At 49.0% G+C, this 26,696-nt stretch overlaps 3 protein-coding genes and 2 non-coding genes across 7 annotated transcripts in view; 1 reads left to right on the top strand and 4 right to left on the bottom strand.

Moving 5' to 3' along the window:
- Positions 1–2,399: 2,399 nt before the first annotated feature.
- ZMYND19 (zinc finger MYND-type containing 19) lies at positions 2,400–11,820 on the bottom strand. The gene is made up of 6 exons (XM_068657336.1): positions 11,649–11,820; positions 11,368–11,427; positions 10,421–10,527; positions 5,522–5,662; positions 4,370–4,550; positions 2,400–3,575 (listed from the first exon to the last, which is right to left on the bottom strand). Exons 1-6 carry the CDS (start codon positions 11,697–11,699, stop codon positions 3,432–3,434), a joined length of 684 nt encoding a protein of 227 aa, XP_068513437.1. The 5' UTR covers positions 11,700–11,820; the 3' UTR covers positions 2,400–3,431.
- A 6,406-nt stretch (positions 11,821–18,226) lies between these two features.
- RPL12 (ribosomal protein L12) lies at positions 18,227–20,841 on the bottom strand. Its single transcript, XM_068656752.1, has 7 exons — positions 20,682–20,841; positions 20,519–20,592; positions 20,300–20,398; positions 19,588–19,669; positions 19,053–19,139; positions 18,408–18,520; positions 18,227–18,318 (listed from the first exon to the last, which is right to left on the bottom strand). The coding sequence occupies exons 1-7, from the start codon at positions 20,716–20,718 to the stop codon at positions 18,313–18,315; spliced, it is 498 nt and encodes a 165-aa protein (XP_068512853.1). The 5' UTR covers positions 20,719–20,841; the 3' UTR covers positions 18,227–18,312.
- On the bottom strand, positions 19,284–19,408 carry LOC137842883 (small nucleolar RNA SNORA65). Its single transcript, XR_011089267.1, has one exon. It is a non-coding gene; the product is annotated as a small nucleolar RNA SNORA65 (small nucleolar RNA).
- On the bottom strand, positions 19,855–19,983 carry LOC137842874 (small nucleolar RNA SNORA65). The gene has a single exon (XR_011089259.1). It is a non-coding gene; the product is annotated as a small nucleolar RNA SNORA65 (small nucleolar RNA).
- Positions 20,842–20,846: 5 nt separating the features above from the next.
- LRSAM1 (leucine rich repeat and sterile alpha motif containing 1) overlaps positions 20,847–26,696 on the top strand; it is a 28,603-nt gene continuing 22,753 nt past the window's right edge. For all 3 annotated transcript variants that reach the window (XM_068656749.1, XM_068656750.1, XM_068656747.1), the window contains exons 1-3: positions 20,847–20,930; positions 24,419–24,601; positions 26,429–26,485. In XM_068656749.1, the coding sequence (XP_068512850.1) occupies positions 24,530–24,601; positions 26,429–26,485 (129 nt within the window). In that variant the 5' untranslated portion in view covers positions 20,847–20,930; positions 24,419–24,529. The remainder of the gene's footprint in view (positions 20,931–24,418; positions 24,602–26,428; positions 26,486–26,696) is intronic.

Genomic DNA, 26,696 nt, shown 5'->3' with positions numbered 1-26,696 from the left:
AACTTTAATCTCTCTGAAAAGCACTTCAGTTTTAAGCAGATTCTCTGATGAGCTCCCCATATGGAAGCACTCCTGTGTGAATTCCCTCAGCTCTTACACATGAACACACCCCTAAACAATTCACTTGTTTTTGTCTGCTGGATCTTCAGGCCAGGTTTTCCCTTTACTGTGCATCTTGACTCCTGCAGTCTCTCTGCTCTTGATGTTCAAATCATAAAACACACAAGTAATTTTGAAACATTCTTCAAATTCCATTTTCCTTTGCGTTATTTTTTCTCCACATTTAACCTACCAAATCTTATTCTTCCCATCTTCTGCACTTGGACACCAGTTTATAAAGGATTTCCTCTTGCTCTAAGAGCATCCCACACTCTGCTGTTTAATCACACCAGCCCCCTCTTGTCCTCTCTCAAGCCTGTTTTGATAGGTGGTAAACATTTGTTCCCAGCCCCGAGGCAATGTCTTACACCACTTGCATGCCACCTGTGAGTAGTTAATTCTTTGTGCTGCCCTTTTTCCTTCACCAGTTTCATTTAAAAATAGGTCATCACCACGGAGAAAACTTGAAAGTATAACCCCATGGGTGAATTAAAGGCTCAAATATCAGGAGGTGAATGCTGTGCCTGCAATATGTTATTTCAGACTCTGTTCTTTAAGCCAGCGTCATTTCTATCAGTCTGAATTGTGACTTTTGAGTGTTTGGGATAGATAGGCAGTACCACCCTACCTAGATATGAAGAATACCTGGCGGGGAGAAAGTATCACCATTTCTTGGGTGTGCTTACATGTGTGTACACCATTATGCTGCTGTTATCAGCAACTCTGCAGGCTCCTGACATGAGCTGGATTTGCCACTTTACAACTGCGACAAAAAAAAAAATCTTTCTTTGGACTCTCTCAAAGGGCCCCAGAGCCCATGAGTCCTCCTGGAGCTGGCTGCCACCAGAGACACTCACCCTTCCCTGGGACTTGAGGGAGCCCAGGGCGCCCCACCAGCAGACCTGCCAGCCATAGATGCACATAGCTGCACAAGATGCCACGGGCATTCGCAAGGGCCTGACAGCGCTGGGGCAACACAGTTGGTGTCAAAGGACCGCGTGCACCTGGACCACAGCCTTCTGTCTCCTGAAGACCACACCAATCATCAGATCCTCAAACAACTTGCCAGGCATCACAGCTTACAGATGTCAAAATCCCTGTAAGCCACTTCCATGCTCTGACACAAGGAGGGTTTGGAGTCCATGGTTGCACTCAGGTTAGTACCTGTTATCTCATCCAGCCTTCCATGGTGCTCAGGCAGTACTTTCTCACCCAGGCGACTTGTTACCTGGTTCATGGTCTGACAGACCTAACCTAGTGACCACTCCCTCCCCCATTTACCAGGGTCAGGATTGCCCCAAGCACCCACCCACCACCCAATTTTTCTGCTCTTTAGCATGAGTCTCACCCTTCCTTCATCTGCTGCTCAAGAGAAATTTACACTTTGCCTCATCAAGACTTCATCCACAGTCTTTGCCTTCTGTTTCTCCACACAGCAACATTATGACTAACCATGGCTATTTTCCAAGCTGCAGGAGTGTTTAAATGCTCCAAGACCACAATTTTTTTTTCTAATCATAATTACTGCCAGTACAATGAAAAACTGGCACGTCAAATACCACCTTGTTAGAAAGGCAAGAGTCAACGCCCTTTTCAGAGGATTACCCTGAATAAAAACAACCTATTCCTTTTGTCCCTTTTTATATTTAAAAACTGTACAGTTAATTTAACTAATTGAATGTTTCCTTAAAAAAAATCATCTGCTATAGAAAAGTTTGATTAGGTCCTGCTCAACTTCTTCATACTTTGGGGCATTTTAGGCTGCCTAAACAGAAAAGTTACGGTATAACCAGGAATCAAGAGTTGCAACCTTACAACATATCTACCAAGTGAACTGCCAGCAAGGAACTTCAGAGGTTATTTACTAAGATGCTTAAAGGCAAAGTACAAAAACCCACCCAAATACTAATAATTAAGAGCTTCCTGTGCAGATATTAGAAACATAATAATGCAAGTCCACAGCAGTCTGGTTGTCTAACAAATGGCATACAAGCAAGACCAGCATTGCAACACGAAGTGGCAAAGTGAATCTCGATTGGAAAACAAATTTATCAGCTTTCACAAAAAAAAAAAAAAAATGAACACTTATTTCAATAAGCATTCGGAGAAATGCTCTGCATTAAGAACTCAGCAGCTCACATTCTTCTAACTGCAAAGCAAGACTAACACCTGGCACTAACTTATCCACTTAGTTCTTCAGGAAAATCACTTGACACTCCTTAAGGAAAAATGAGAAAAAAAAAGATCAGTTTATACACGACAAAACATCTGGAAAGAAAAACAGGCATGTACTCTGCAACTCAAATCCTCCTCCCATATTATTTTACTTATTACTTCATAAAAAAATCGAAGTGATTCTTGGTTTGATGGTATCTCTTTAAAAACAAATAAATAACTCAGATTACCAAATATTAGATCATTTAAGCATATCTGCACATCACTATTTGCTATGCTTACAGGGAAGCCACAAAGGCAACCACATCCACACACAGCTGATAACCTGAGCTCCCCTACAGCTACTTTATATACAAAGGTTTCGTAACAAGAAAGCCAATTCAGCTTTCTAAAAATTCCGGCCGCTTACAGCACGATCTGCAGCACCCTTCTCCGACGGGAGCAGCACACTGCAGCTGGCCTGCACGCGGGGATCCCAGATGGTCCCTACACCGTGTTCCAGTTTCTGGTGCGCTGGTTCCTACTGAGTAGGTATCTGCAACACCCAAGTGTGACTGTGCTCTGAAAGCAACTGGAAGGGAACAGGAGAAAACTAGAGAGTAGACAGTGATTCATTCCAACCTTTACTTTGTTTGCCTTTTTTTTTTTTTTTTTTTTTTTAAATATAGCTTCCATGCAGAGTTCTCCAGAGCAAGTGCTGATGTTGGAGCCTGCCTCCTGGCCTTGGCACAGCCACAGATACTTCTAGCCACATGGGAGGAAAAGCTTTTGCTACATGACTTTTTTTTAAAACTTTTAGGCCAACAATGTGTTCTCATCTGCACATTACAGTTAATGAGTCCTATCAAGAATTTCTAACAAAAACTGTACATGAGTTTACAAACGTATTAACATATAAATAATGAGAAGCTTCCTGCCTGGAGCCTCCACAGTAGTCTTTTTGCTTGAGAATATAATACTGGAAGGGTAGACCCAATCCCTTTCCACAGCACCAGTCAGAGCCGGCTTAGTCCAGTCAGCTGTTCTGCTCAAGCATCACAGGGATTTTCTTCTTCAGTGCCTCTGGCTTCAATAAGCAGTCTGTCATTACTGTGCAAAAGCAAGAGTCCAATGCCTTTGAGAAGGAATCCTGCTGCTAAGAGGCCTGTGCCACCCGGTCATCGCTCTGGTCCGAGCTCTTGCTGGAAGGTCCGCTTCTTCTCCCGACAGTGTTTCTTGTGAGCAGGCCAGTCCTTCTGCTGGCATTGTGACCCACAGTACCTTGCTACCTGGCATCGGCCACAAATGTTGAATTCACGTAACTAGGAAAAACAACACAGTGTTAGTGAGCCTAACGGAGCACTTAAATGCTGAGCACGCCAAAGTCATTATCACAAAAGCAAAGCCCTTCTTATTCATAGATAGGGATGTGTGTCTGACAGAGGTACGACTCTTGGACATCTAATTCTCTACCAGCCTTGATCAAGACCTTACGATGCTTCATCTTATTCATACCTACAGGACAGTAGCAGAACGAGCTGTCTTCCCAGTTCTCTACTGAATAAACGCCATGCAACTTCATCCTCTTCTTAGGAAGGGCCAACCATGGGTGGTAGTTTTTTCCTTTCTCTCTCTCTTTTTTTTTTTTTTTTTGATTCTACTACTGCCCAAAGCCTTAACGCTTTCTCCTCATAGGAGAAAGGAGCCTCATACAGCTCCTTCAAGTTCCAGGTCACTAGACACCTGGAATGCTTCCACCTGTCTTTTCACACACATTGCAGCAATTACGCTCCTCCCAGTAAACCGCTAGGTCATTTCTTGCTCCAGTTCCAAACAACGTTCTCTCAAACTGACAATTAAAGCCTCATGTTTCCTCCACGAAGCCTTGATAAAGTACTTCTTTATTGCATATTCATAAAGGACTATATTAAAGAACTTCTAAGAACCTTAATCATACCAGAAAAGATTAATGCCAAAGAAAACCTGACCTGAAGAGAATTATTGCCTTTAGCAACTCAATGGACTACACAAAGCTTTATATTTTAAGGATCAAGCCCTTGGATGCATGAGGTAGCCTGAGCCACTACATGCTTACTTCCAACATTTTTGCACACACCTGTTTTTCAATCATTGTGCACGGGGGGTAGTGACATTCATAGTATGTGCATGAGTTCTCTTCCTCCTCCACAACATCCCCATTAGCGTTGTAATATCGTGTTACATTCAGTACAGGAAATTGCTCTTCTATAGGATCTGTAGGAAGCTGTTGGATTGCCAGCCAATACAGACTTTGTTCCCTTAAAAAAAAAAAAAAAAAAGCCCACATTCAGTCCATACATTCATAATAAGCATATGGGGAAAATAATTCCAACTTCATTAACAGAGTAGGTAAGGTTACCACAAATCCTTTGAGGGTTACTCTAACCTAACAAAAATATTTAAAAGTATCTCATGAAACTTACACCAAGAAATTTGTATTAAGCAACATTGTTTCTGGGTAAATGGCTCTAAGTCTGTTCCCTGCTCTTGGAAACACAGAACCATGTGAGGACAGCACCATTGCTATTCAGTACCATCCACTACATATTATTGAAAGCATTGCAACAAGCTCTTGTGGGTGCTGCAGGTGTTTCAAGAGAAGCTTCTAGTACAGTACATAAGTTTCTAGTATGGTATGGGCCTCTCACCCAAAAAAGAACGAAGCTGGGCTGTATCACCACAGGTGAAACAAACCCATCCTAACATTACTTTGACACACTGTGCGTAACATCAGTGCAACGCAACATGTAGGAAGTTCCCACAATCTACAGCAAAGTTTGACAGAAGCTGTTCCGAGGAACTCATTTTAGTTTCAACCTAACTAAACTATTCCAAGTATAAGCATTTTGCAGCTGCTGGTTTTTACAGGCTGCGTTAGAATGTCAGTGCCTGAGGATGAGACATACAAGCCAGTAAAAACTACAGACTGAATCCAGCGTGCCCAAATGCCACCACTCAAGCAGAAGGGAATGCAGGTTTACTATTTTACTGCTGCGACATCTGGCAGAGCAGGACCTCCACAGAACACCATGGGGTTAGATCATCCCTTCATAGCTAGCATGGTCAGCATCAACTCTGGTCCCCAGTGAGAATGCTGAGACAGCGATGGATAAGCAGCCCAAGATCAAACAAAGAGGCTCTGCCAAGATGAACACCGCTAAATGAAAGAGGCAAAATAATTTATTATTGTTTTTTTTTGATGGTATCCCTCTGTCAAATATTGACATACCTTTGTTTACTAGAGATATCTTCAGCTTTGGGTTTCCACCCCCAAGGAACTAGGCGCAGATTGTCTAGGCGGTTGTCCACGGTCACTGAATTCAGATGTACCACCTGAAATCCTGGAGCAATGCCTCCCCGGTGTCTCTCCCTGGAGGAAACAAAACCAGCTTGAAGCTCAGTGATGAAAGACTCCACAACCAAAAGTGAAGAATGGCACCAATTCCAGAAGGCAGCTGCCTTCTAGTCTGCTGCCTGGTGTCACTGAAATAAGAACAGTAAAACTCAGGTTGTCAACAGACTGCAGTGGCTATTTCAAATCTATCAGCTCTCACAAGAAAGAGATTTGTTCCAGGAGATTATTTCCATTACAAATGACTTGACTCTGTCAAGACAATCGTGGTATACTTTAATTGTAAGAATATTGCAATTCAAGTTCCAGAAACTACCATCCAAGTTGATGCAACAGCACCTACGTAATTATTTCAACAGTGCAGACTTGAAAGGAGCTAATATTGTTTTATTGTTTTAATAGGAGTTTCTATCAGACATTTACATGCAAGTTTGGCACTGGTGTGAGTCAGTTTTTCATTTACTAAGGATGTCTCTTAAGCAACAGGACAGGGGTTTCACCAGTGGGTAGGCAAACGTTCGTTCTTCAGACTAATTATTTATAACACACAGAAAGCCTGCAATGAACCCACAATTGACCAGGAGACATCTACAGAAACCTGCCCAAACCAAAGCAGGACAGCTGCAGATTAAGTCATACCAATTTTTCCCTGTTGCCTTGTAACAGATCTCATTTCCCAATCCACCTACTTTTCAGCTCTCCTCTCCCTGTTTAAGTTTCAACTCCACTGTCAAATGCTCTTGTGCTTAGGCCAGCCTCCGTACAGCTTCTTGGGGGGATCCCCACCCCAAATATCATGTTTGGACAGAAATTGCACCCTGGTGTTTCTGCTATGCCACAACAAACTTTACAGCACAACGAGAACAGATCCAGTGGCAATCAGGAAGGGTGATGTCAAACTGACAGCACTCTCTGGAGGTTACCCAGCATTTCCTTCGAGGAGACTGCTCCAACAGCCACTGACAACTTCACCCAAACCTAATTTTGATGCTGCTTCCAGCTCAGTGCTGAACATTCCAGTTCAAAGGGCTTATTCAATTTTTAATAGATAAGGAATTTAACCTGGGCAAATTGTATATTTTTCCTCTACAAAGCTCTAGCATTAGACAGCAGAACAGGGAAAAGCCACTCTAGCTTGTAGGCAAAACTATTTTTCCTGTATTGGCAGCCCTGCATGAGGGCAGGGTGTGCAGCCTCCTGTCAGGGAGCATTTCAGGCCTCCATAAACAGGGAGGAGCTCTCCCATTTGTAGTTATAAGGAATAAAATCCTTTATTTGGGAAAAAAAAAGTGTGCACACTGTGGAAAGGAGTCCGCTGAAAGGCCCCAGAAGAGGGAGAGCTACTTTTGAGTTGCCGAATGCTACAGGAGGATCTGGCAAAGGAGATCAGAAGCCCCAAAAGCTCACAGTGAGAAACACAAAAGCACACCAGCTCAGATGAAGGTAACCACTGATCAGACACAGAGATGGGGAAGGAGTTAACGTTCATTAGAAGGAGACCAGGACAAAGTCCCAACAAGAGACGGGATAGAGAGAAATGAGGCATCAGGGAAGAGACAGGCACAGAGTGAGAGCAAACTGGAAGAGGGAAGAGGGGAGACCAAGACCAAGTGCAGAAACTTTTTTGAAATGGAGTGGATAACAAGAGTTTAAGGAAGGTCCAAGTTGGGGTATGTGAGGATTACAAGAGATTGTCAGGGACACCAGTACACCATGTGCCTACCCCTGCTCCTCCAAAGCATCTGCACCCATGACCCTTCCCACCCCCCAAGCAAATACCAGTAAGATCCACAAGCAGAGCCCGTCTTCCTCTTTGTCCACATCTACGTTGCTGTCAGTTCTTCTACTACCTCAAGTGGCAAAAGTCTCAAAGGGAAAGCAGAAATTGGCCTTGCCGATGACCAGGAAAAGCGTTAGCCCAATAGCACTTGACTGAGATGCCAGAACTAGCACTAGCAAATTCAGGACAGTCCCTGTTCTCTGTGCATAACTGAGCAACCTCTGGACGCACAAGCATGTGTCATTCCACTCCCTCGAACTGTGCTTCACGAGCACGCAGCATGGGCTACCTCAGAAGGTAACCAGAAAAGTGCAGCGAAGGACAGGCCCGTGGAAGAGCCCTGCCTTCTCCCTTACGGATGGGAACAGAGAAGACAGGATCAGCAGGCAGCCAGCTCTGCCAGGGCCACAGCTTCTGCCTCCCCCGCACACCCAAGTGCCTACGGGATATCAGAAAAGTCACTTAAAGCAGAACTTTTCAGAAAATTAACTGTACACTGCAGTTCTTCCCCCATTAACTGGAGAGCTGAGGCCTGTAACAGAAGTGCCAAGCACAGGCAACAGCAACTCGAGTCAACGGGAGCCCTCACTGCAGAGGTTTCAGGTGCTATGACTGTAAGTACACTAAAAAATGTCTCTCTATATATATGGGCTTGGATTTTTTTGGACACGCAGCCAGCGATACGTCTGACTAATCTCCTAACACTTCATTCCCCAGGGAACATTACTACACCCAGCCAAAAGATGGCAAGCTAGGATCGCTAACCAGGGAGCGGGGCGAGAAGGCAACAGGCTAACTGTGGGTACCCAGCCAGAGACATTCAAATCCTGCTTCAGAGGAGCTGAAAGCGCACCCTGAAAACAAAACAAGCACAAGAGAGGCTGCAGAAAGTTCTTCCTGAAAGAATATTTGTAGCAAGTATGGGTGTATTTCAGAGAGTGGCTCCCACTTCATACTGCACGTCACTGCAGAGGTTGGCAGGAGAGCATTAAGGAAAGAGTGGGTAAAAGGCCACTCTTACCACTGCAGCTTTGGTAGCCACAAGCTTCCAAATGTGGAGGTCTTACTACATGAACAGTATCAGCTGCTTAACTAAACTGAAATAAAGAAAACAGCTTTACTTGCAAAAGTATCCAACACATGCACACTCATTGTATCTTAAGCCAAAGGACAGAATCAGGTTTTCAGAGCAAGCACATTTTTTTGAGGGGTGCAGGGAGGCAGTAAACACAGGAAACACAAGAAAGATTGGTGGGGGGGGGGACAAGACACTTAAGTTACACATTTGAACTCCTCTACCTGCAGAAATTCAAGTTCTTTGTTTTTAATTTACCCAGAAAGCCGGGCTGGCACCAGCAGAGAGCTCCACTACTGCCCATCTCTCTGGCCTTCTGGAGGCCTCTGAAACCTTGATCACTGCTCCAGCTCACAAAGGGAAGGACCTTCTGCTAAAACACCTCAGGTTTGTTTTTGGAACAGCCCCCAGCACAGGTAAGTAAAACCAAACAGTGCATGTGTTCTGCTTAGGAGGGCTGGTAACTACACACAGCACCTGTAGCCAGAAGGCTTTCTAAGGGTACAAGGAACACTAAGCTGCCTTGTGTCAGCTTGTAATTAAAGATCACAGCAAAATGTACATCCTCAAAGGGATCAAACGGACTTTACAGAAACAGTTGAAATACTCGGTATTTCCCAGTGAATGAGTCTGACTTTGCAGCTTCAGACCTGCAGATCTGCTTGCATGACAGTTACACCCTGCCTCTGTGACTTACTAAAAATCCCTACTGCTCAAAATCTGTTTTGTTTTGTTTTTTAAAACGAGTATGTGCTGAAGCGTGCACATCATTTTAATTACCTAACCGAATATGTTAGGATTATTTCCTAATGTAAGTAAAACTAACCAGAAGAGGCAATGAGTAGGCTGTGTAATAAGCAAACTGCTGGACTGTCATCATCCACACAGCCTGCAACAGCCAGCTGGAATAATTTCCAGGTACTGTTAGTGCAACTTGCAGACTGCAATTATTACTGTATGAGGTTCACAGTTAGCAGAAGCTGGCTGGCTGATTTATCATGCATACTGCAGCCAACTTCCTAGTAATTTTCACCAAAGTTGCGTACAACAAGATTAAACATTAACAGATACGGGTTAAAATCCTTATTTAATGAGCAGATTAAAAATAATAATAATAGTCCCCGACATTCTTCCCAACTTCCTCCCTCTTGTACAAGGCCTAAGTCCGGGAAGAAGAAATAACCTGGAACAATGAAGAAAGCGCAGCTAGATCTTGGGCACTGTGACTTCTAGTTGTAGTTTACAGAACTTAATAGAAAAAAACTTAATTTCTCATAAAAGACTTTTTAAGACAAATAACAGTTTTCTTCAGCATATCCCATCTTTCCTACAAACCCACGAAAAACACACTTAGGAAGTGCAACATAACAGCTCAGGGGACGAGCTGATCATTCTCTCAGAACTGTGACAATCGGCCTCCCAATGTCAACTGCAGCTAGGAAGGATTTCAAGCAATGATTCTTGGAACATGGGAAATAAGACACAGCAGCTGACAGGAAACATAAAAACTCACAAAAATCCCTAAAGTTTTAGTTTATCGGAGGTTCTCCCTCTGCAGTGGCCTGTCACTTCTCAAACTTACCTGCTTATCACAGGACAAAAGCAGCTCAGAAGATAGGTCTTCATCTGTTAACTTAAATGAAGCCAGTCTCCTGCCCGCCTCCAAGTGAAGCATTTCTCAGGTCTAAGCAAGGGTCTTTCTGACAAATACTCACCTGTAATGGCTTTCCCTGGAAATACTGTTTTTACAGAGCCTCAACAAGACTATATCAAGATCTAACGGCACCCACTGCACTTGGTTCTGACAGAGAGCAGCTGCAAGCCTCCTGAGCAGACCTGAAATACCACAAGCAGAGAGACCCCACACCCACTATGGGGGCAGCAAGCTGCAGCCCTGGCCGGCTCTCCTCACGATACCCACCAAAGCAGCTCATGCAGCAGGCGGCCGGATCCCCTTCCACGGTTTTTGTCAAACGCATAAGCAAATATTTTAGCACCATTTCCATCAGCATCTACCTCCATGCGAGCCTAGAGAAAAGGAAAAGGCTGTGAGAACATCCAATGCCAGGCAGAGGAGCACGGGCTCTTTGGGGCAGGGATAAGGAAAGGACCCAACATTTCACACTTGTCTCCTATTTGACCACAATGGAATCCCAGCTGCTTGGGACCTCCGGCAGGAACAAACCTCTGCTACTGCGGTTTGGGAAGATGCAAAGGGAAGGGGAGGACGGAGGCTCTGCACAGCAGGAGTCCCGCTTGGGGCTAAGGCCAGTGGGAACTCAGTGGTGAGCCCGTGGGGCCATCATCTGCCCTCCACACCAGCAAACCACCGCGGTGCTGCCCTGCACCAACCTAATTAGAGGGCGCTGGTGCAAGAAGTGGTCCTGCCCTCGTCCCTCACACTGGTGCCAATGCTCAAACCGAGCCGTGCTAAGGACCAGACCCCGCTAGCGCACTCGTGGTGGTGCCTGCTGGCCGTGAATCACCCCCGGGGAGGACCAGGGGAGCTGGGTGGGTTCTGGCAGCGGCGCTGCTGCAGCACTCGGGCTGCTGAGCACCGGGTGCGCCCTGCTCCAACGGGGCCGAGGCTTTGGGGGAGTTCCCAGCCGGGAGCCCTTTCCCTTGCTGAGCCCCAGCGCAGCAGCTCACCCTTCTCCCACAGACACCACAAGTTCCCCGCTCCCACCGCGGCTCCCCCAGGAGCCCCCACGGCCGAGGGGAAACCTCCGGGCCCCCAGGGAAGGGGCGCGGGGAGCGGGCTGGGGCCACAAAAGGCTGAGACCGGGACCGGCCGGGGGGGCTCAGGGGGACACCGGGAGGGGGGATACGGCGGGGGGGGTCCCGGGATCCCCCCGTACCGGCGCTCACCTCGAAGGAGTAGCTCTCCACCAGCGGGATGTCCTGCTCGTCGATCAGCGTGTACTTGGTCTGCAACACACAGCGCGCCCTCACACAGGGCCCGGCCTCCCCGCCCCTCCCGCCGCCGCCACCACCGAGCCCGGGCCCTCCCGGGCCCTCCCGAGCCTCGCTCCCGGTGCCCGCCCCCCGCGGCCGGCCCCAACCCCGGTCCCAACCCCGCTCCCCGCTCCCCGTCCCCCGCCGCCCCCCCGCCCCCTCCCGGTGCCCTCAGGCCGCGGCCGTGCTCGCACCTTGCCGGCCACCCGGCCGAGCCGCACGATGCCGAGCTTGAAGTCGGTCATGGCCGGGCCGGGGCCGCCGCCGCCGCCTCCCCCCAACCCCGCGCCCTCCGCCCGGAGCGGGCCCCGCCGCGCCGCTGCCACGCGCCGCCGCCTCGCGCACACCCGGGGAGGGGGGCGGGGCTCGCGCGACCCCGCCCACCGCGGCCGCGCGGCCAATAGGAGGCCGCGCCGCCGCCGCGTCGCTCTCGCGACGCCGCCGCCTCGGCCAATCGGCGGGCGGCGCGGCGCGGGGATCGCGCGGGGAGGGGGAGGGAGGTGCGGGGAGCGCGCGGGAGAGGGAGAGGGGAGGGGGCGGGGGCAAGGGGACGCGGGCGCTGACGTCACGTTCGCGGGAAGCTTTGTGCCGCCAACGGTGGCGAGAGCGCCGGGAGGGGGGGGCCTTAAAGGGGCCGCGCGCTCTCGCCGGGGGGGCGGCGGCTGCTCCCCGCCGCTGACAGGCGGCGCCGGGCCCCCGGGGACCGTTCCCTTCTGTTCATAAAAAATAACCCCGAAACACGCCCAAAATAAACCCAAACCGCCGGCAGCACGGGGCAGGGCCCGGAGCGGGGTCCTGAGCTCAGAGGCTGGGGGAAGCCGCTGCGGGGCGCGTGCCCCAAAGATCCTGGGTCAAAATGCAAAAAAACGAGAAAATCCACGCGGGGACAGGGACGGGGACACGGGGACACGGGGCCGGGCCGGGCCGCCTGCCACGCGGTCGCCTCAGGGCCGGGCAGGGCCGCACAGCCGGGCCCTGGGCACAGGAGCTGCAGGTGGGGGCCCCGCCATCCTGAGGAGACAAATGTTACATCCAAAGGCAAATCTGGAGAAAAAAAAATAAAAAATAAAAAATAAACACGAATCTTTCATTCCTGTGGTGGAGCGGCCCCACAGATGCCTTAAGAGCGTAACGATGGACCCAAGAGATCAGCCAAGCAGAGCTGTGTGGGGCAGTCCGGCGTTAGACCCACAAGGTGCTGGGAGCACCCTAACCACGGCCCCGCGCTTGGGACCGCCTCAAGCACCTGCATGGTGGCAGCTAACCAGGTGCACGAACCTTCAAACGCACAAAAGTCTGGTTAAAAAAGTGTGGTTAATGAGAGAGCCGAGCAAGGCCTTGGGTTTGAAACCAAATGCATGGTAAAGATAACATTTTGCTTTTTAAAGAATCCGTAAGGGAGAAAAGTAGCATCCATGATGAAGTGCCCTGTTAGCTAGAAAGGGAAAGAACACGCAGGGTGGTTTATCAGGGGGATGACTTCATTATTGAGGATTCTGAGTTTTGGTGATTGTGACCATGCTTCTGATGGCCACATGGGTTCTTATTCACCAGAAGGGGAGAAGAGATCGTGCCGGGAGATCAGAGTGGTGCTGCTGATGACAATTTCTCTGAGGTTTGCCAGGGGGTGGGTAATGAGATGAGGGCCCCTCACAGAACACGGCTGTGAGGTCGCCCACAGGCAAAGGGCTCCCCACGGGCAGCCCTGCGATGGAGAGCCACCAGCAAATGATCAGATACTTGGCCAGCTACCGCAGGGGTGAGTGGCAGCTGACGTTTCATGCCCAGCCCTGTGAGCACTTTTGGGTGCATGAGAGGGGGTCACAGCGGTTTGGGTTCATGACTTCAGCCTGGGGGATGCTATGTGTCTTCCTCTCCCCCCAAAAAACCCACGGTGTTGGTAGGACTAGCTCCATTTTGGAGGTTTGCTGTCAGTAGTGCTTGCATTTATCTTCTGTGTGGATGCCAGCCTGCCCGAGTCCTCAGTGAAGCACCGGGTACTGCTCTGCTCAGAGGTGAGCTGTGGGCTCGAGCTGCCCAAGCCCCATTTCCATCCAGGGTTCTGTCTGCAGCTCCTTGAAAAGCAGGCTCCTCCTTTCCTTCATGCTGGAAAAAGCTTCCTTTCTTGTTGTGGCTTTTTTTGCCCCTTCTGACACGTATACTTCCCACATCACCCCATTGGCAGTTCTTTTCCCTTGGGGACATCAGCGAAGGACACGGTGTCCCCAAGGCCCCAGGAGGTGTGGCAGGAGGCAATGGATGGAGACTACTCCTTGGTTTGGAAAAGGGAGAGCCACCGCTGTGCTGCTCGGATGGGACCTGCACACCCTGAGCACAGCCCATGGCTCCCGTCCTCCCCACAGGCGATCCTGGATGCGGCCCTCCTCCGTCCCCATGCCCACAGTAACAAGCTCTCACCTTCACCGTGCACACAAGTACAGCACATGCCATGGGCAGAAGCTGCCCCACAGGGCTTCAGCACCCCGCACTGAGCCGTAATGAAATTCAGATTTTCCGTCCTAACATTTTACGAAGCAAGATGTGAATTCCAAAGATTTGGCTCTTTAGGGCCCATTTTGTCTCAGGGAAATAACACTCAATTCTCCTTAAACTGCTCAAAGCTCTTGTGCCACCATAGTGAAGGTCTCCTGGGAAGGGCTCAGGACTTCTCAACATCCCTCTCCCTCTTTTCTTGTGAAGGTGCAGATCGCTCCAGTGGGAAGAGACCCTGGTGTCAGAGCACAGATCCAGTTATTGGGAAAATGGATTTAAAATATGGAGCTAATGTAGGTTGTTACTATCTTTAACAAACCCTTTGCCTCCTTTCTAAGAAGCCTGGGTCGGGAAAAAATGAATTATTGGCAGGGGAGTGCCCTGCTTCCAAGTGCTGCGTGGCTTCTACCAGAGCACGTGCCCTAAGGTAGCATGGGAAAGGTTACACATCCTGCCCCCAAGAGAATTTCCCTTCAGCAAAAAAGTCCTTTTTCTAATCATTACCAGGACTGTCAACTGGGGGAAAGCCAGTAGTGTGCATGAGCTGGGACACTGGACAGGCCAGGGCACTCCTGAAGCTCTCAGGCTTCACACCAGTGGCAGCTCCACTAACACTATGATCAGCAAACATTTCAAACCTGTTTAAACTAAAATTGCTCCTGAAACGGGTGCTGCAGTCCTCTGCCAGGCTGTCCTCCTCTCCAGCAATGTGTTTGTGCAGCTTTGTCATGGAATTGCTGCAAGCTGCAGCTGGAAAGGACCCAGCTGTCTGCTGAACGTGCAGCCAGCGCCGCAGCCAGCCTGCCCAGCACCGTGCCCAGCTGAGCTCCCCACATCGCCAAGGATGGAGACCCCACCACATCCCCACTGCAGTCTGGGGCCACTCAGAGATTTTTTTTCTCGTACCTAACTGGGATTTTTTGGAAGCTGTGTCCCTAGAGAGGCAGGGAAGATGCTGGGTTACAGACCGTAAGGAAGCACACCTCATTTCAGAGAGCACCAAGGCTCCTTGCTTGGAATCTCCAAGCCAAGAAATTAGATAGTGAGTGTCTGGGTTTTCAGCCTTGTTTCTACTTTACTTCCTGGTTGCCTCAGAAAAAGGCTCCACAAACAGCTGGAGAAGGAGCAAAAGAAAGAGCAAAGGCAGAAGCTCTCCTGCTTTCTGCTTCTGTCAGCTAAAGAGGCTGCAAAAAATCCTGCACTCAGACAGGCACGGGTTGGGATGTACAGTCTAAGTTGATACCTGCCAGGAGTGTTTGACTTGACAGAAGTTATTTATTTATTTTTGTCTTTCCCCATTTCACTACAGCCTGTCTGCAATATCTGCAGCCCCCAGCTCTCTGGAGCGATGTACCCACGTTTCATCAGGGAAGAGCGGACAAAGCTGGATCTTCTCAGGAACCGTAAATACATCGGTCAGCCCAGGTTCCCCACCTGCACACCCTCCCTCCAGCAACCACCTCCCCTCAGCTAAACTGCCAGCCCAGCCTTTCTCCAAAGATCCTGCCACCTCCCTTGTTGCTGCTATCCACCCCACTTCTGCCCACGAGCATAATGTAAAATTACAGAGCTGTTGCTCCATTAAACATTTCAGGCAGCAGAACTATGGTGGAAAATGGACATGATTAGCAGTTTCTTTTGGCTGGCCTTGATGCTGACCTGGCGTTCTGGATCTTGCAAGGACAGGCAGGCAGACTCCTCCTTTCCCAGGGTCCACTTGTGAAGCTTTACCTGCTTTGCTACCACGTGCTCTAGCACAGAGGCAGAGCAGATAAGAAGTCTTGTCGAAGTAGCAGTTAATTTGTTGTTGAATGATGCACAAACGTGTTTTCTGAAGATCCCACTGCTAGCATTGTTATTTATGTATATACGCTATTACGTACATATGCTAACATTTTATGCTGTACAAGCAGCACGAGATGCATTCCTAGGGCATGACTGCTGCATGCCAAGAGGCAGCGTGGCCAAGAAGCTGCATTTAAACCAGAGCAAACACAAAGGTTTAGTTTCTCCAAATCAGCTCACAGTTGCTCTGCACCCAAGTAACCTTAAACTACAGCTGCTTAGGAATTGTGCAACGCTTCCTACACTGGAAGGTAACACGTTGCTTGCACATAGTTCAGAAACAAGCATTACAACAGCAGTAGCTCAGTGCACGCAGCACAGGAGTTTCCAAGAAGTCTCAGCTAGCTGCCACCGCACACCTTCTCCCATCTGATTCAGGCTGGGATTTGCTTGGAAGCTTAAGTTTTCCTCCTTTTTTTTTTTTTTTTTTTTTGTCGTCTCCAGAGGCTCCAGGTCTTTCAGCACCTGGTGCGTGCTGTAGCTGCAGCCACTTCCCTGGTGCAGCTGATTTCTCCTTCCTGCAGCACTGGCTGTTCCCAAGGGTCCCGGACACCCCAAGAAGCCATTCCCTCCCACAGTTACAATAGCTTCATACAGCTCTGCTTGCCACAGCAGAGCTCCAGCCAGAAAGTTTTCTTCTTGTGCTTTAAGTGCTCTATAACTTAAAGTTATTTGCAGAAGTGAAGAGCCAGTGGCAAGAAAAAAGCTGATCAAGTATCAACACTGCTTTGTGGAGGAGGAGAACGTACCTTCCAGAACACTTTCCTGAGAACGAGGCCCTTCCAGCTCAGCACCCTGGGAAGAATTTGATTCCCTTTCTCTCCAGAAAAATGGATCTAAATTAACAGGACTCCCCTCCCCCCCAGTTCCCCAGGACGTTGTTAGGGCTGAAGTGAAGTGCAGTCATAACACCATTGTTAGCAGGGCTTTTAGCAATACCTCAGAGTCAGCTAAAGCATTATTACCAGGATGAATCCACTTCACTTCTAAAAGAGCTTTCTCCAGTCTGAAAGATCATGCATCATCCCTTGTGCTGTGCCACTCCAAAGGAAAACCAGCCTTTGCTGGAAACAGAACAAGGATCTTCCCCGGGATCTTTGGAGAATTTTGGTTTCACCCACACCCTCCAGCAGTACCACAGTAACAGCACCACAGTTCTCAGGTGTGAGAGCCAAGTATCGAATTCTGCAAAGTACAATGACTTCTAGCATCAAGCCTGAAACACAAGAACCTCTCCAGAAAACCGTGGTTAAATTACATTATAGCTGAGCTTGGAAGAGGTTCTTAACACCTCATCAGAAGGGGTGGTTTGGATCAGCCCCCCTGGGGGGTGTTTACAAGGCCTTCCTCCTTAGTTTTACCAAAAAGTACATCTCATTTTGAATATGCAAGGCTAAACCTTTCACTTTCCTCATGTTTTATAGCATACCTCTCCCCCCGTCCCCGGTTTTCAGCCAGGTTTCAGGTTGTTCCTTGGCAGGCAGTAAACTGGATTTACAGAACACTCATACAAAGCGAAATACCAACGCACACTGCTTATTTTTCCTTCAGAGACACCAGGACCTGGAGCATATGATGTAGACAGCGGCTATCGAGCTTGCTTACCCAGCTCCCCCAGCATCACCATTCAAGGAGTCAGGAGACCCAAGAGACATGATACTGGTCCCTTTACAACTTTTTGAACTGGAGAGGACCACAGGATTCTACTCCTAATCAAAGGGCTTACTCCTCTTCTTTGGTGAAGAATGCACAGAAGTTCATGTCAATCCAGTGTGTACTTGTCCTGTCACCAAAAAAATCCTGCCTCTGCTTCAAGGCACAATAAAAAGCTGAGCAAAGGATCCTATCTGTCTACAAGAGAAAAACTCACAAATTCACCTAAGCCAGATATTCCTAGCGTTGGCTAATGCCAGGCCACGTTCCACACCATCAGGCACAAATGCTGACTGAAGAGCTATGGCCTTAACAAGGACAGGCCTGGACATATAGCCACACGTAGGGTTTTATTTCTAACAGGGACAGAGTATTTTCATCCCACAAGCACACACAGCTACTCTTAACTCAGTTATGTGGACAGGCAACCTTAGGCACAGCAGCACACCGGGCTGTGCTGGCTCAGCAGTAGGGGACCTGTTACAATCCCACTCACCTGATGAAGGGCACTACCTGTAGCTGCTGGAGCTGTGAATCTGGCCCTGCAAAAGCTCACACATCACATGGGACAAGTTAGCAGTGTTGGCCCTCTGCATCACATGGGAATATTTGCTCATGGCAACTCTAAGTTCAAGGAAATGATCTCGGGGAAATGAGCATCCTACAGCTTCCAGTTTCTGTAAGAACCATCACCTTGGTACCTCTGCACAGGGCAGGCAGACCCTGGGCAAGACCTACTACACACAGCATGGGACAAGGACAAATTAAGCCAGTCACACTGTTTACAGACAGCTTGGTGTTTTATTAAGCATTTAAGGTGTTACAAAAAACCTTAAGGAACCTTCATTCGGCAACTTTTCTGCACTCTTAGCTCTGTTGAGAAAAGCAAATACAGCTCATTAGTAAAGAGCCCTTTAGTAAATAAATTAATACAGCAGTTTCAGCTAGAGATGGATACTTACAGCTGGGCACTCAATCACCCCATTATTGATGTCATCAATGATATCATGTGGGTGCCTGCCATCAATGCTACAGCCCACAGACTGAGCAGTTCCAAGAATCTCCTTAATTGTCCCTGTAGTTAGAAGAAAGCTCATCAGTGCTTTAACACAGGAAAAAAAAAAAAAGCCAGTAGAGAACTCTATTCTAACACCCTCAGCTGTATAACACTCCCTTCCCTTAGAGGTCTGCAGCTACAGGGTTCAGAACGGGCCAGAGTGCAGTTGAAGCCAGTTCTGGTGTACTCATTTCCAGAAGCATCCAGAAAAGCCCTTTATGTCTGTTACAAGCAAGCTTGGCGCCCAGATGGTTGCTGCCTACTCCTCAGCCTCATACAGTGATGAAAGCAGGTACTGTAGCCAGGTCAGGAATGCTGAGGTGAGTCCTGACACACACCCATACCCTGCACTGCCTCCATCAGGAGGTAAGAGGCTGGCTATGAGGTTGTTTGTGTACTAGAGCTGACAGTTCAGTGTCAGAGCAAACAATGTGTAGAAGGAGCTTTACCACCAGAGCCATGGGGCCATCCCAGGACTCAAACCAGAGCCTGAGACACTCAGATCAAGCAGCAGGAGGACTCAGTACAAACCCCTAAGACCAGTACTTACCTGACAGCTCTCGAGCCAGGGATCTGTGCCTCATCTGCCGAGCAATGTTCACTATCTCATCGAAGCTGACACTGCCATTGTGCTTTACTGTGAAGCAAAGCAATGACATAGTAAGGTCACTGAAGCACAGCACACTTCCAGCTCCCCACACTCTAATAGAGAAGCACCATTCCAGCACTCAGACACACAGAGACCAGAGGTTACGATCTGCAGTGGCACCACCATAAAATCTCCTGTTCCCAGCCTTCGGCACAAAGTTACCCACCAGAATAACTCTGTTTCCTAGGTTGGCATTTACTGTCAGCTCACCTCTGGACTGTACTATCACTGCATTACAAGGCAGGTACAGTGGCGGGTGGCTATTCTAGTTGTCTTGAAGGTATACAAACTTGACTGTACACAACAAGCGTGTCCTGCTGCCCAAGATAGCCCCCTGACACTGGCCTGCCAGTTTATGCCAAACAATCTAGAGGCAGGTATATGCTCCCTCTTAGCACCAAATGACATTTGGAACTAAAACCAGAAGAAAACTTACTGTTTTTCTGCTTCTTCCTGTCACGGGGAGGCTCCTTCAGAGCTTTGATAATCAAGGCAGAGGCAGAAGGAACAACTTCTATCTGAATGAAAAGAGATTAATTCTTTTTTTTCCCCCCCATCTTGGCAGGTAAATAATGCAGATACTCGACCTAGCAGTCAGTGTCTGGGGAGCTGGCTGCCCAGAACACTGCATTTCAGTCAGCTCAGTGGTTAGCACGCAGCCAGGGGTACTGGCCAGCATGTGGCCTCCTCCCGTGAAGCAGAGGCTTGTTCCCAGCCGTTCGGCACAGGCCTCTCCACAACCAGAAGAGAACTGCTTCCTGGGCTGGGGCTTCCTCTCAGCTCACCACTGGAATATACCAGCCACTGAATTCAAGACAGGTATAGTGGCGGGTGGCTGCAGGATAAGTTCAGGATTCTTTTTTTTATATTATTTCTGTGCTGCTTGACGCATTTTTCTAGGTCAAATGCTTTATGCACATACAGAATCACTGCATCACTCATGCCAGGAGCACTCAGAAGGATCATTTCTGTCAAGGTCTTCCCCGAAGACCCCCACACGGCTTGCCGTGTGGAACTCATTTTATCCACCTCGGAAGGATGAAGGGCTGAGTCGACCCTGCCGGGATTTACGCTCGTGGCTGGGGCAAGCAGAGCTCCTTCCTGCTCGGCGCTTGCACCACGAAGCCATCCCTCGTGGCATCGAGTACCTGAGCTTGCCTGTTCTGGATGGTCAGCTTCACCGTGATCCTCAGCCCCTTCCAGTCACCCGTGGCCTTGGCGATGTCATCGCCGACTTTTTTGGGGGACTGCGAAGAACGGAGACGTTGGAGACAAAAAAATAAAGCCCGGACAGCGGCGGGGGGGCACCGCACCGCGCCCGGCCGCCATGCCCGCAGCTCCCCGCCCCTCACAGCCCCGTCACCTACCAGCCCGAGGGGTCCGATCTTGGGGGCCAGAGCGGAGGTGGCGCCGACCTCCCCGCCGGTGCAGCGCAGGTACACTGCGGGCACAGCAACGCCTCGTCAGACCGGGACGCGCCTCCCCCCGCTCCCCCCCTGCCCACCCGCCGCCCCCCGGCCCGCCACATACCGACTTTCACCTCCGTGGGGTCGAATTTGGGCGGCATGGCGGCGGGGCGCGGATGGCTGCGGATGGAGCCGGTGCCTCACGGAGCTGTGGCGGCGAAAAGGGAGAGTGCCGCATGGCGGCGGTGGATATACCCGCCCGGATCTCGCGAGAGGCCCCGACCGCTCGCGACATGGCGGCGGGGGCGGTGTCATGGCGGGGAGGGGGCTGTCATGGCGGGGGGGGCGGGGCGCGGCATGGCGGAGGGGAGCGGTGAGCGGTGAGCGGGGCCGGGCCCGGGGCTGTGGGGTGGGGAGGGGAGGGGATGGCGGACCCCCGGCTGAGGGAGCCTCGGGGGGCTCAGGGCGGGTGTTTGGGGGGCTGCTGCTGCTGCTGCTGCTGCTGCCCGCGGCTTGGGGCCGGCGCTGAGGAGGAGGAGGAGGAGGAGGAGGAGGAGGAGGATGAAGGATGCGGGATGAAGGAGGCAGCGCAGCGGGGCCTGGCACCGGGGCGGGCGGCCCCACACAGCCCCGGCGGCTCTGCCCCCCCAGGATGCCGCCTCCCTGCCTGCCCCCACCGCCGCCTCTGTGGGGCCCGGAGCGCTTTAAAGTCGGGGTTTGGAGTGGAGCTTTTTGTAGGGCCGTGCTGCGATGTGGTTATTATTATTATTATTATTATTATTATTATTATTATTATTATTATTATTATTATTATTATTATTATTATTATTTAAAATTACAGCTTTGTTGTCGTTTTGCTCTCGATGTCCAAGCAGCTGTAAGACGCAGGGGGGGCATTGCCCAGCCCGGTGTCCCCACCCGTCCCCAGGCACCTGAGGGCTGCAGCCCGTGGGTGCTCGCACACGGCAGGGGGGGTGCCGGCCGGGCACCTGTGGGCAGTGCTCTCCGTGGCGAAAATAAATCAAACTGCAGTGCATGAACTGTGGGCACACGCCAGCTTCTCTTCATTGACTGATGAGTGCTTGTCTCAGCGCTCTGCAGAGCCAGTGTCACAGGGAGGAACAGCTTTGCTGCCTGCGGATCTGATGTGTCTTTTCATTGAAGCGAGTTTTGTCATTTAATCCATCTAATAAGTCTCTGATCCTTCATCTTTTGCCCCAAAGCATTTTTTTCCCTGTTCAACTGTCTATCCTTCAGACTTCATATCTTTTTATTTTCTTGGGTGAAAATTAAATGATGATTTTCTGCTGTCCATATGATTAATAAACGGTGTCTAGCTGTAGCAGAGAAAGGTAAGAAGGGACAAGGAGACGCATAAGTCCTCAGCAAAGTGTTCTTCAGCAATCTTGTTGTTACCTTGCTGCATGTGCCCTTGTCCTGGTTTCTCATGTTTAAATTTCCTTCTTTTGTTTCCATCTGTTATGTCGGACCTGTGTTTATGGCTCTTGATTGCATTCCTGGATTTCCTAGCTGTATCTCCTGACAATTACCTTCCTTTCTTGCCTAATCTTCTGACTTTTTCCTCTTACCCATCCCTTCTGGCCTGCCTTGACTGGTGAGTGTTGACTCCATGGTGAGCAGAGGCAGTGGGGGCGGTGAGGGGGCCGCAGTGAGCGCTGCACAGAATCGTGGCGTTGGAAGGGACCTGCAAGGGTTATCGAGTCCAGCTCCTACTTTGGGCATTTCAGTAATTTGAACTTATTGAAAAGGTAGAAAAGTGGGATGCCAGGGAAAGAATCGTGAAACTGCTGGATTCTGATTCTAGCACACTGAATTATTTTTTTTGCCACCTGCTGCTGCATCCCTTGGCTTGTTCTGGTAGATGAGTGTGACAGCAGTACAGTGAAGCAGGGCAGATCTTTGCCTCTGTTTCTGGAATGAAATGGTGGCCAGTTCCTTGAATCCATGTAGGCTAAGGTTGTATCTTGCTTTAACGATAAGGATTTATCTACATAAAACTCTTAGTTTCTGGTAAGTCTCTCCTTGCATGAGGAACAGCTCTGACTCTCCTGTGGCTACATGCTTTTCAGTGTAGTTTGAGACCAATTTGTAGCTGCTGAGCTGGCAGAGAACAATCATTTTTATGTGTAACACGAGCTTTAGTGAACACTAAACCAACTCCATTGTGAAGCTGTGCCGTTTGCTGGTGACACATCTGGGGGATGTATTGGTGAAATACTGATTCTTTTGTATTGCTTTTTAAACAATGTTTTAAAAATTTATTTAAATATAATAAAAAAACCCTTCCAGTGCAAGTTTCATAGAGTGTGTCTCGACTTGGGCTTTTGGCAGCTGTAGCTCCTGCCTAGGCCATGCAGTGCTGATCCCCGCGTACCCCGGGGCTTCCTGCCCAGCCGGTAGCTCCCCCCTTCTGGGCTCCCTGCTGCAGTTCTGCATTTCTCTGCCTTATCCCACTCTTACCCCCAAGCCGGATTCCATCCCACCTGTGTCAGCTCTTTGTGAAGCCCTCGTCCAGCAGCAGTTCCAACTCTAACTTTCTGCATTGCTGGTTTCTGCCCATTCTCCCCTTTTTTTGTCCAGCCTTACTTTGCTGCCGTTCCTTCAGAATCTGCCAGCACACTCCCTATTTCTCCCCTGCTGAGTCAGAGCCTTCTTCCAGAATCAACTCTGGTTTCTGTTACCCCTTCATCCACCCCCAGGTGTGATTTCAGGAGGCATCTTAGCGCAATCTGTTCTTTCCTCTCCTGGTTCAGTTTCTCTTTCTGTTACACTCGCATCAGCCCACATCTTTGCATACAGTCTGGTTGAATTGTCAGAAAAACATTCTCCAGCTCTCAGTCCCACAATGACCTATTTTGAGGAAGATCTGACTGCCCTGTAAGCCCTGGCTGGAGGCAGCAAACGTGTCGGGCTGCAAAGGGCAGGAGGAGCTCAGCTGGGTGCTGGAGACACAAAGCCTGAGTGAAGCGCAGGAGCCCAGGGGAGGCAGATGGCTCACCCCAGCACATCTTGGGGACAGTGATAGGCTCTGGTTTGTAGTCAGTTTTTCTGAAGTTAGGTTATTTTGGCTTTGCAGGCAGCTATTAGACTATTGGTCATTAATTTTGCTTTATAGGCCTATTAAAAATGTGACTTGAAGTTATTGATATTTAAGCAGTGTCTCTTCATGTTGCTGGGTGACTTAGAAAAACTATTGCTGTGCAACTGCTTCTGTGCAGAAAGCAAACGAACCAAGTGTTTTGTTAACTTGAGATAACCCCTGTCCTAAACTTTAAGGTCCTGGCCTCTTACAGTGGAGCTGAGAAGCAAAGCAAGCTTAGCTTGGGTGTCCCGACTCCTGCGGCTGTCCAGAGCCCCAGGGAACCAGTTGTCATGGGCTGTGTGATGTGCCAGAGGGAGCCCTGCTGTAGCCAGTAGTCATGAAGTCCCCTTCCAACAGCTGCCTGTATTCTGGTCTGCATTGGGGTCTTGCCTGGTCTCACCTGCACTGGAAGGTGAAGGCAGCGATGTTGCTCTCAGTTAGCAATTGTTCATGTTTCTAACCTAGCTTTATTCTATATTATTTTACAATTGCTTATTATTGTGCTAGAATTTGTCCTAGAGTGGACCCAGTGTTTTCCTGATCACTCGAACAGCCTTTGTCTGTATGCGTTTCACCTGGTCTTAGTTTATCTTGTGCAGGGATGACAAGACCCTCTGCCAGTCTCAGAGGTGTTTTCGTGACTCATGTTAGCACTTCTGCTGCAGAGGTGTGATGGCTCTGCCTGTTTGATCAGAACAAAGAAAGGCCTAAACAAAGATAACTGCTGAGGTGGTTATTATTTTTTTTTTCATTTTTAGGGTGCAGTTCTGTAGTCCAGGTTCCCTGCAAACACATGCTCCAGGAACCACCAGCCTTTATTTGTGCTGATAGTTTGTGCCATTGAGACGGAGCTATAGTCACAGCTGAAGATGCCGCTCTTCTTCCGTAAGAAGAAACCCAGTGATGATGCTCGGAAGCGCCTTGAATACCAAATGTGCCTGGTAAGCAATGTTGACATCTCTTCTGTACCCCGCACCTAGTCCTGGATGCACAGTGAGTCAGTAGGCCCCTCACGTTACCAGTAACTGATGATCCCACCAAGTCTGCAGGTTGTGTCCCTAGCATATGTCAGAGAATTTCTGCTTTCCTGGTCTGCCCTTTCCTTCCCCTCCACATGTCCCCACCGTGCTACTTCTTTCCCTCTTTGCCCCTGTGGTTCCATGTAATGTCCACCCCACTACATGCCTCGTCCCCATCCAGGACCTCATCCGTCCTTTCTCCTCCACGCCACTTCACTATGACAGATCTCCCAGTTTGCCTGTCCTAGCAAGGATCCTGTGCCATCTGCTTTCCCACCATGCTTGGCTTTTCTCGTGACCCTCTTTTGCTTTTCATTATTATTTCTACCTGTCATTCAGAGGACTAACTTGTTAGACACAGCTGGGGCGAGGCTCAGCTCAAAGACAGTTCTGGTTATACTGACAGTTTTCGGTTGGTGTCATCAGTGAGTTCACTAACTGGAGGATTGCAGATGTACTTACTGATAAGGTACAAGTGTCTGTTCCCTGTTGCTCTTTCCTGCTTTTCTGGTGTCTCTGAATCCCTAGAGATTTGTCCACCGATACATGAAATCTGGAGTGGTCCACATGTGGTCCACATCTAGTAAGAGAAGTTATGAATTCAATGTAAGGTTTCAAAGATAGACAAACACAAAGTGTTTTCCTGGACTAGCATTTGGCCAGGATTGTCTGGGGTGGAGCCTCAGCAGGTTGCTGTCATGCCAGTCAGGTCAGCAGAACTACCTGTCTGACAGCAGCCACGGATTTAAAGCAATCGTCTTTTGAATTATTTTACCTATTCTGCTGTAGGAACATTGCACAGACCAGTGCTATGTTCTACCCCAGAGGCAGCTCTATTTTACAAATGACAGAATTATTCCTTGTTGGATGTCAGTAAGGCAGTTTGGAAAGGAAAGCTCTGTTACGTACCAATAATTAAAACAGTTTTACTGTATTTATTCAGTTTGTAGGGTTTCTGTCCAGCTCCTGTGGGGATGGAGAGGAATAACTTCATCAGTCTATTCTAGGATTCGTTCTGTATTGCATATACATAGTCTTAGGTCAGAATATCAAGTTCTGAAAACTTACTGGAGGCACTCCCACAAGCAGGTTTTATTGCCTCATACAGCATCTTGTGAAATGACTGCAGAGACGTAATGCTGCTCACAGCTATATTTGTCCAATTTCATTACTGTTAGCAGCTGCTTTGGGTCTGTCATGGAGAGCCACTTTTGTCCAGAAGCAGTGAATCCTTGCTTCTCCTTAGACAGCAAAGTTGGCTCTGCAAGTCAACTGGAAGCAGAAAGGCAACAGCAGTTATTTTTGTTTCTCCATGCAGTGTGGAAGGTCCATCATCTGGGTGAGACACGCCAATGACACAAATGGCTCTTCACAGGCTAGGAGGGCACTGCTGTGGCTCATAGCAAATGTGTTACTGGTGCTTGAGAACCCATCGTTTCCATTCTGTATGCTTTCAGTTAAAATTGCAGAATTAGGATGTGCTTTGGTTCTTCATGCAGAAATTCATTCATAGCACCAAGAGTTTTTTTTTTTTTTTCTGCACTTTGGCTTCCTGGTTGCTTTTGATTGCTGCAGTTATAGCAGCACCCCCGTTACTCCTGGTAGTTTCATCAAATTGCCTATTTGCAGCAGAGAACTGTAACTACATTTTGTAGAGAGGGGCCAGTTGAGTAGTTCTGTCAATATGCAGCAAGAAGCCATTTACGTCTGCGTGTTCTAACTCTCTGGATGCACATCTTCTCTTTCCAGGCAAAAGAGGCTGGTGCCGATGATGTTCTTGACATATCTAAATGTGAACTTTCAGAGGTATGTTCTCTACAACTTCTGATCTTAGCTGGCAGGTCTGATTTCTCAGTCTTCTCCTTGTTACCTTGTATTACGTCTACAAGCTTTGAGACAGAAATGACCTTGGGCCTGCTTCACTTCTTACTATGTGTGTTGAGTTCTGTCGTTCAGGCATGGGCTTCCTCCTCTTTTTTGTCCTGCCCTATTTGATGCTTCCACACTAATTCTGCAT

Source organism: Anas acuta, chromosome 20 (genome assembly GCF_963932015.1).
Source record: "Anas acuta chromosome 20, bAnaAcu1.1, whole genome shotgun sequence".
NCBI lineage: Eukaryota > Metazoa > Chordata > Aves > Anseriformes > Anatidae > Anas > Anas acuta.
This window is presented reverse-complemented; position numbering and strand designations above follow the sequence as displayed.